At 37.9% G+C, this 10,401-nt stretch overlaps 1 protein-coding gene across 1 annotated transcript; it reads left to right on the top strand.

Annotated features, from left to right (window-relative positions):
* The first annotated feature begins 3,264 nt into the window (after window positions 1–3,264).
* On the top strand, window positions 3,265–7,617 carry LOC124275460. Its single transcript, XM_046711027.1, has 5 exons — window positions 3,265–3,380; window positions 4,460–4,586; window positions 6,097–6,255; window positions 6,998–7,082; window positions 7,531–7,617. The coding sequence occupies exons 2-4, from the start codon at window positions 4,476–4,478 to the stop codon at window positions 7,073–7,075; spliced, it is 348 nt and encodes a 115-aa protein (XP_046566983.1). The 5' UTR covers window positions 3,265–3,380; window positions 4,460–4,475; the 3' UTR covers window positions 7,076–7,082; window positions 7,531–7,617.
* The last annotated feature ends 2,784 nt before the right edge of the window (window positions 7,618–10,401 follow it).

Here is a 10,401-nt window from a genome sequence, read left to right as displayed (position 1 = left end):
ATTGTATATAATCGACACACCGGAAATACAAGTGTAATAAAATATTAGCAATATGAGCTATGTGCCAGCGGACACTACGACTGAAATGACCGTCACACCTATTTCCCTTGAGGACATCGACCTGGATGTGTCACTAGGTAACAGGGGCGGTGGGGTAGCCTAGTGGTTAAAGCGTTCGCTCGTCATGCCGAAGACCAGGACTACAGCATTTCAACAACAAAAAATACTTCAAATACATTTTTCACATGCTGACAGTGTCTGGCGATAATATCACAAATACGTCCTGTAACACTGTCACAGGTATCGTACACACTTTTCACATCAGTTACAACCATCATGTTGAAATGGATGAAATTGACATACACGTGGTAGATTTCACATACAGCCCCAGATAAGCGCTTTGCGGTAGATTATTTAACCAAGCTTTACAAAATGTACAAAACCAAATGAAACTGAGTACTTGATTAAATAATTGAAAGGTAAACAGTCCTTTAAAGTTTATTCATAAGCAGTAGGAAATGAAGCGCCTATAATTCATAAGGGTGCCTACCCCTTTAAGTACGCTAAACCCTGTTAAAAGGTAATGCGGATGCCGAAGTACTGAACGCTACGAAATGTTTATCTGTAACCGTGACGCCAATATTACCACGATGGAAGATCCTTGACTTTCTGTTCTCACAAAGAGGCCAGGCGTTGACTATAGCATTGTAGAATACTCCCAATACGCTATTCACACACTAACGTTGTCTATGAAATGTTTATCTGGTACGAGGATGCAAATATTAGCATCGATTTTCTGTTCTTGCAATATTTAGCCATTAGCTGATGGGAACTAATGGTCATGCATTCTGTGTGAGAATATATCGGCTTCAGTTACATGTTATAGCGTGTACACTGATGATGTGAGTCTCAGGACATCTTAAAGTGAATGCCAAGACAAAAGTATTTATGCTGGATCCCTAGTCATTGCATGACAAGCCTGTTGAGATTTCACGTGTTGATATTACGATGACGACGAATACGATGATATTTTAAAATATGGTTTTTACAGAAAAGATCATTAACAGACTTAAACAGCATATTTCGTGTTCAGAAGGCAGATATTCGATTATTTCGGACATGTTAGCCTTGGTATGGTTGTATAAAACGGCCATCTCCTAGGATAGATGTACTAAGGCAAGTATTACCCCATTACATAAAAGTTCATAGTTACTACATATACTAAAAAACTGAAAAACTATCTGACTAAAAACTATTACGTATTTTTCCAAATTGGTGAAAACACAATGCCATTAGAAAGTGGTCACATGTAACTTATGTTATAGTTGGGATTACACTTTGGAGTATTGTCTATTTGAATAATTAAAGTACGAGAAAACACAATGTCATTAGAAAGTGGTCACATGTAACTTATGTTATAGTTGGGATTACACTTTGGAGCATTGTCTATTTGAATAATTAAAGTACGAGAAAACACAATGCCATTAGAAAGTGGTCACATGTAACGGTACATAGTTGGGATTACACTTTGGAGCATTGTCTATTTGAATAATTTAAGTACGAGAAAACACAATGTCATTAGAAAGTGGTCACATGTAACGGTACATAGTTGGGATTACACTTTGGAGCATTGTCTATTTGAATAATTAAAGTAAGGGAAAACACAATGTCATTAGAAAGTGGTCACATGTAACAGTACATAGTTGGGATTACACTTTGGAGTATTGTCTATTTGAATAATTAAAGTAAGGGAAAACACAATGACATTAGAAAGTGGTCACATGTAACTTATGTTTTAATTGGGATTACACTTTGGAGTATTGTCCATTTGAATAATTAAAGTATGAGAAAACACAATGCCATTAGAAAGTGGTCACATGTAACGGTACATAGTTGGGATTACACTTTGGAGTATTGTCTATTTGAATAATTAAAGTAAGGGAAAACACAATGACATTAGAAAGTGCTCACATGTAACCTATGTTATAGTTGGGATTACACTTTCTCAGTAAGTAGAGATGCTAGTACGTTTTTCAGTCTCATCTGGGATTCGAACTCACACTCCTAATCGCCAGCGCTCAAAGTCAGATACCTAACCCACTCAGCCACTGCAGCCTCCACAACATTAGAGGTCTGACAACTTGTAGTCTAGATCACGAACTCTACACTACCAGTCGTCAAACTTGTATTTCGCAACGCTGCTAAATGGCATCGTTGGGATTTACAATTTGGTTGATTTGGGAATGGTTATTACTTTAATATATGTATTATTGTGATGCTGGGATTTATCTTGGTCTATCTATTTGTATGCCACAGTGATAATGGCTGGAGGTTTTTGGCATTGAAATCTGGTAATTAGGGTAACCACCACACGATCAACACACATCATGCAATTTTGAAAGTATTTTCAATGCCTGAAGGTTACCTTTCAGGATTACTAAGTGGAGCAAGGCTTCGATAAAACTTGACTTCATCCTTTTATATGTCAGCCAAAGGGGAGGACACGTCCATCCTTCCTTGGACACTTTAAATTTATCATCAAAATTTCATAATCATTCCACGCTCGGGATAAAGTCCCACCTTTTTGGAAGAGATTTCTCATTGTTTACGGGAATCATTTTGTCGCTTTTATTTGCTAGATGACAAATAGGCGTTAAATCTGATATGAATGCTGCAACGGAGTATTTTCAACAGCCACACAACCACACAACCATGTGCATCTCATGGTATTGGCAGTGTATATCATTGACGCCCTTCTTTAATTTCTAAGTGTGTAGATCGCATCCAATAAAACCTTACTATTGCATCAACATCAACATTATCAACACATGTTGCAGATAATGCATGGACCAAACAACTTCGTAAAAACATGTCGCCTGAACAGAATCCAAACAATTCAGTAATTCGCATTCATTTCAAATAAGTTCTTTCTTTAGACTTCGTTCCTTTGGTGCAAGCTAGTCATTACATGTGATAATGACAGCTCCGTAGTTCCATACATCTAACGAACCAATCTCACCCTTCGCTATTAGTATCGCGTTAGGCACTATCCGTCACTAATTAAAACAATCATGACATATTTTGCATCAATTTTTTGCATTACGGACAATAATGGACCTTTTGAAATGTAACAAAATTCGCAGTGTTAGCATTAATACCATGTGCTTTGGATTGCATCTTTTTTACAAATTACGTTAATTGCTCAGTTTGTCTGACGTCCTGTCAAAATATGATATTCGACGTAACGATTGACACGTGTAATTAGGGATGTGCAACTGAAAATTATCGTTGTCAATCGACAAGGGTATAAAAGGCCCCGTGTAGTCTGTCTGCATCACAAGATCTCACAACGTTTTTGCAGTCAGCCACACTACTACCACGTGAGTTTAACTTTATTTTGGCTTTTGTATTTTCATAACTTTATTTTTTGTCTTTTAATCAGACAAAATGTCTAACTTGAAACTATTGTTGTTGCCAAGTTCGATTTTAGTTACTGTTAACGCGGATCTTTTTGTTTAAAGCACCTTTGGACATTACTTCAGTTATATCACATAATATCAGCTAAATTCGGCACGGAAGTCCAAACTGATCAATGTCTTGAAGAAGGTTACAACAATGTCAGAATTAACAAATTCAGAGCAATATGACAGTGTTAAAGAACAGAAGATAGTTTCTTGTTTTCATCTGAAACTTGTTCTTTGTTTCATTTGTTTGCTTTTGAAATACAATGTCCATCAGCTGAAACAGTTTTAGGAATTTGGTTGATGTTTGTCATTCCGGTGTGAATGCATTTAGAATAGGGATATATTTGTGTACAGACATTTCAACTCTTAAACAAACGTTTAAGGCTAGTCTAGTGGTTAAAGCGTTCGCCCATCACGCAATTACGGTTCGATTCCCAACATCGATGCAATGCGTGAAGTCTATTTCTGGTTGATGAAATATTGTTAAACGGGGCGTAAAACCATACCCACGCATTCACCCACTCTTGAATAAATGAGAGATGGTTTATAAAGATACTCTTGCATTCGTATTTGCAATAACACCTGTCATACCGTATTGACACATCGTATGGTTTGAAACAAATAGGGGCGTTTGGAGAGCCAAGTTGTTAAAGCGTTTGCTCGTCACGTCTAAGAGCTTCGATTCCCCACACGGGTACGATGTGTGAAGCCCATTTCTTGTGTTCCCCGCTTTGATATTACTGAAATATTGCTGACGGCGGCGCAAAACTACACTCACTCACTGACAAAAACAAACGTACAGCATCACAATCCGAGAGGACTGGTTTCATCATCTGTATGTTAATATGTTCTTACAAAAAGATTAGCTGGTGCCAAATGATATCCTATTCTACTTTTTTAACGATATGAAGAACGTAAATCATTCAGCAACGACTCGACAATTGCGACAAATGTCTCTTTTATTGTATGCCATTCATTCAGCAATTTCCTTTTAGCCCCGACAGAATCAAAATGCTGAGAATCACCTGTCTTGTTTTCGTCCTGGCCGTTGTTGCCATGGTATCCTGCAACAGAGAGGCTCTCACCCAGGCTGTCATACAAGAAAGCGGGAACTCGAATCTTGTAAGTCTTTCTGAAATTGCAATTGCTGTTTGTTTACCATAATTTAACCGAAATCTAAATCCAAACTATCATTCAAATTGCATATATCCTCTCTGTTAGTTTTCAGTAATATATAACCTACTCGTGATCATTTATTGAACATATATATTTTATAAAGAATCATCAGGGTTTTTAATATATGTAACCAGCCCTTATAAAGTGCATCAGAGCCAACTATGTCAACAGATTATGGAGGTCTGATCAATGACATTTTCGAAACTTTAAGAACATTTTTTTCCTTTTTCGATGTTATCAAAACTGCCACTGTTCTAATTACCTGCATTAGAGCAACAACAACAAAATTTAACAAACAGAATATATAAATATAGATGTATCCTGGTGCACAAGCAGTAAACAATATCCAATTAAAACCAAGTTGCATGCCTCAAGTGCACATCTCAGTATAATTTTTTTCCTTTTCGTAAAATTTCTAACACGGTCAAACTTAAAATGAACAGTTTAGAATTGCGATCATTCCAACATTAACCCGATGAATGTAACAGTGGCGTGACGTCACAATAAGTGTAACGTCATTCCCTCTTTTATTGACGTCATTCTCTCATACGAATGAAACATATACTTCCCATCAAAACTTTAGACTCACTAGTGTAAACATAGCCACTTACTTCAGTCAACTGTTCTAAACTATATTTTGCAAAATATTCCATACTGTTTAAAGGTACTGTTTACACATGAACTGATGTATTGAAAAACAAATTCGTAACGCTGAAAAGATTATTGTCATGAGTTCCTTAAATGATAAAAATCAGAAAAATTGGCGAATTTTTAACAAAACTTTACACCAAAACGCTTCTAGTCACATGCACGATATTTGCACATGCTTTTCAACAATTTGATGCATGATCCTCGTGCAGTTCATCTGCATAAGGTTTGCAGTTGGTTCCCCCAAGTTAGTGGAGAAATCAGTCTTCGATGTAACCATATATATATACATAACAAATATTGTTTTAAGTGAGTCTAAACGTTTGATGGGAAGTATATTAGAGCAGGTATTCAGCGATTGATTCAGTTCTATCTATGATATAGTGACTGTTCGCTACATAAAAGAACGTTTCGTCTCTGCATATGTACATTTAGTTTTGTCTAATTGTGCTTGTTGCTGTATGTAAGTTTTCCTGGTTCCGCTTAGCTGGTCAGCATGATTCCTGATTCCATACTAAACACCACAATTCAATAACGCACTAACTACATTATTTACACAGGAGTGCTCTAAAAAACAAATAATCCGCATCATAAAATTAAGCTTTTGAATTGAGGTTGTGGAACCGTTTTTTCGTTTCCGCTACGATCGAATACCACTTTTGAACATATGAGAATATATCGAGAGTACTTCCGGTGAGAACAGCAGTTCCGAAAGTCCGTATCCAGTTGATTCTCATTATTAACAGATTAACACGCTCTCGTTTGTGCTCAGGTGTTGTCCCTAACAAATGTTGTATTTTCCTACCAGGAAGAGGGAAGCTCAGGTCTGTACCTTGACGCTAACGGGTTTGCTGAGGCGTGCGACACCAGCGTAGCTGACGACATGGGTGGAACCGCATACAGCGAAGCGGGCGATAACGCTGATGATGCTGTCGGATTTGCATCCAAACTGGCCGGCGACAGAGCAGTAAGTTTTGACTTGACTTACAAAGTCAACTTTGTGAAATCCCTAGTGATATCGCCAATAGCCTCATTACGACCACACCCGTTAAGATCCGGGTTAGAACTGGCCTGCAGCAACCTGGCTTCTTGTAAGAGGCGACTATCGGGAACGGGTGGTCAGGCCTGCTGACTTGGTTGACACATGTCATCGTATCACATTTGAGATGATTGATGCTCATGCTGTTCATCACTAGATTGTCTCGTCCAGACATGAATACTTCCAGATCGACACCATATAGCTGGAATCTGGCGTAAAACAACAAACAAACAAACACATGTACGCCAATATCGCTTCCGAAGAACATAAGTTTAGCCTTTCCTTCTTCACATCAGTTCCTTGATCAATATTATCAAGGAGGCGAAGGACGAAAATGTTGAATGAAATGTTTTACATGAGCAGTTATTAAATGTAAAGTTGGAAATGGGTGCCTACCTTTGATGGTGGCGATATTCTATTTTGACATTTAAAATATTTTTGGAACCGAAACAAAGGAAGTACGTTGCCAATCTTTGCTTGCTTCGCTCGCATATAGGAAGACTGGTCATTTTCTCTCTGTTGCGCAACCCTATTTGCGCTACAGTTTGCCTGTGGTCAAACGCGAACAGAATCGCTTTCAACAGAAACAGTAATCGTTTGCTATGTTTCGTGTTTTTACAAATCACAACTGTCTGATTTCTAATGGGGATGTCTATGTTTCTTACTTCAGTCTAGCGCTAGTAGTGTCGCTTGCGATGCTTTTGCATGTCCCGATGGAAACGTTTATGGTGCCTGTGCCTTTGAGTAGGAGAAAGGTGAGACATTTTGATGATTGTAATAAAGTCACTGAAAAGCACATTTAGAAACTGAAGTGTACCATGACACAGTCGGTGAATTCAATCGTATCTTACATAGTTTGTCTCATTTATGGTCATACAATGCATTGTTTTGAGCAGAGATTTATGAAAGGGTATTGTTATTATCATTGTGACGTGTTATCCTCTGCTAGTCAATTAGGCTATTCAATGTGTTAAAACAACCCTGTAAAATAGTTACAAGTAGTTAATTAAAAGTCCCTGTCAAAACAAGTGAAATGTACATCCTGTTAAAACATTCTTCAAAGATATTGAGCAATTTCCAGCAAAAGAATAAACAAGATATTTAAGGGCTGTTTCCAAAGAAACGTGTTACGCATGTAATGAATGCAGAATTCAGTAAATATATGTTTTATCATATTTAATAATCTCTCCTGTTATGTTTCAGCTGATGGAAAGAAGCGGACATGTTGCAGGGATATTTAGTCGATTTGTAATGAGTTTTGTTGATAAATAAAAGATAGTCAAATGATAATCTTTGATATTTTTTGGGTTTTATGATAGATCTTTCTTGTCAGTTAAATAATGCTGGTGAAAATTAGGCAATAGCATCAGCAACTACCAAAACGAGTTTGATGGCACACAATGGGCGTTGTTTAACGCCGTCCTCAGCAATATTCCAGCTATATCGCGGCGGTCTGTAAATAATCGAATCTGGACCAGATAGTCCAGTGATCAACATCATGAGCATCAATCTACGCAATTGGGATACGATGACGTGTCAACCAAGTCAGCGAGTCTGACCACCCGAGCCGGTTAGTAGCCTCTTAAGAAAAGCATTGGTTGGTAAAGACCAATTCTAACCCGGATCTTCACGTTCACGACAGTTAATTGATAAAATACGGTACCATCTTACAAATCTCAATTCGCCGCGAATAGTTGCTAGATTGCTGCCTGCAACGTAATGATTATTTTTATATCACCCATCAACCTGCAGATCTTTCTTGAATGTACATTCACGGCAAACCCTATTCCATAAGCTCATGCTTTTGGCGTCAAGGGCTGGTGGGGTAGCCTAGTGGTTAAAGCATCCGCTTGTCACGTCAAAGATCCGGGTTCGATTCCCCATATTGTTACAGTGTTTGAAGCCCATTTCTGGTGTCCCCCGTCGTGATATTTCTGGAATATTGCTATAACTAAACTCACTCACTTATGACGTCAACATTCCTCAAGGCACAGGTATTTAAGAGTATGTACGTTTTCTTAAAAAAACATTTGCTTACAACTTCTGGATCACGGTTTCACTGTCAGTGTCTTAGTTAAGCCATTTCCACTTGATATTCAGGGAAACGTAGACACAGTGCTTTGAAATTTAACATATTATCGTTTTTAGTTACAAATAAAAAATCAGTAAAATACGCTCTCGTGTCTCTGGAAATTTTGGTTCAACACTTGATTGCATGGTCAGTAATCAGTCATTTACATACAGTCATCGTATTCTGGGAGAATTGCTGAGATGCTTAAGAGACAGTAACCAAATATGTTGTAACACGTGTAAATTGTGTGCGTGGCGGGAGGTACTGCTATAAGTATAATCAACCTTTTCGTGAACACCTGGTGTTATTGCCGATTCTCAGTGATCCAGTCATACAATCTCAACACAACATGCCCTATTAAATCTATAATGACCTTTGAATAGAATGATGAAAATACCACACGCTATCATTCACGTGTCTATTCACTTCACAATATTCGAGACAAAACAATGACTGAAAATTAAAACTTGCTAAATTTGACGCATCACTGATTTTTTCTTGTCTGGTGCAATTCCTTATTTGACTTGAACCATCTAACAGGATTTGCGCTTTTCGAGATACCTATTATCATCACTATTCATATTTTCACGAACGTGATTGGGATCGTTGGTTTGTTTGTTGTTTTACGCCGCACTCAGCAATATTCCAGGTATATGGTGGCGGTCTGTAAATAATCGAGTCTGAACCAGACAATCCAGGGATCAACAGCATGAACATTGATCTACGCAACTGGGAACCGATGACATGTGTCAACCAAGTCAACGAGCCTGACCCCCCGATCGTGTTAGTGGCCTCTCACGAGAAGCATGGGTTGCTGCAGACCAATTCTTACCTGGATCTTCACGGGTCACGTGATTGGGATGCAGGTGGAAATCATACATTGACTTCTTTTGAGTTTTCTTTTGATTATGGAATATGTTTGCGAAAGTGTCAATGCAGGTCAATTGTGGCTTTTTAAGCAGTTAAGGCCTATTTACATTCAACAACGCACGATTGAACAGACAAATACAGTAAAATATTATAACTAACACGCTCATAACGAGCTAAGGTGTTTAACTTAATGTTTTTGTTTGTTTTGTTGTTTTTTGTTCAATGCGTATAACGAACTATGGTTAACACGAAGGGTACTTAGTGGTCCCTTTGAGTTCCTTATAGTGAGTGAGTTAAGATCTACGCTGCTTTTAGCAATGTTCCAGAAATATCACGGCGGGGGACACCAGAAATGGGCTTCACACATAGTACCTCTGTGGGGAATCGAACCCGGGTCTTCGACTTGACGAGCAAACGCTTTAACCACTTGGCAACCCCACCGCTACCGTTTCCATATAATTGTAGTCTACTGTCTATCGGACTCCAGGTCAATAACCTTGCTACACGTATGCCAGAATTTCGAGATTCGTAACGCGTGATGATCACCCCACGTGCCGATTAAAATTCTATCCGCGTTAAAGCTACGTCGTTCAGTATGACAAGTTAACTCGGAGTCCTGATCGTAATTTATCTTTGTGTGCTGAGAGTGTGGGTTCGAATACCGGATGGGATTCAAAGCACTAGAATCTGTAAAGTGTGATCCCAAATGGGAGCTTTGTATGTAACGTAACGTTTCTTATAAATAAGTACAGAACATGCGAATGATTCGTGATAATAATAATTCATTTGGACAGTGACTAAAGGTTGGCGCAGATTCTCTGTACAATACAACGCTTGTAATCTTCATAAAGGGTAGGGACGGGTTTAACGCCGCAGTAGTAATATTTCACTTCTAATAACGTAATATCTTGTAACGTTTAACCTAACAGTTCACTTCTAATAACGTAATATCTAGTAACGTTTAACCTAATATTTCACTTCTAATAACGTAATATCTAGTAACGTTTAACCTAAAATTTCACTTCTAATAACGTAATATCTAGTAACGTTTAACCTAATATTTCACTTCTAATAACGTAATATCTAGTAACGTTTAACCTAATATTTCACTTCTAATAACGTAATATCTAGTA

Source organism: Haliotis rubra, unplaced genomic scaffold (genome assembly GCF_003918875.1).
Source record: "Haliotis rubra isolate DU_JTF1 unplaced genomic scaffold, ASM391887v1 Scf2, whole genome shotgun sequence".
In the NCBI taxonomy this organism is placed as follows: Eukaryota; Metazoa; Mollusca; class Gastropoda; order Lepetellida; family Haliotidae; genus Haliotis; species Haliotis rubra.
Note: the sequence above shows the minus strand (reverse complement) of the source record. Positions and strands in the feature narration are given on the sequence as shown.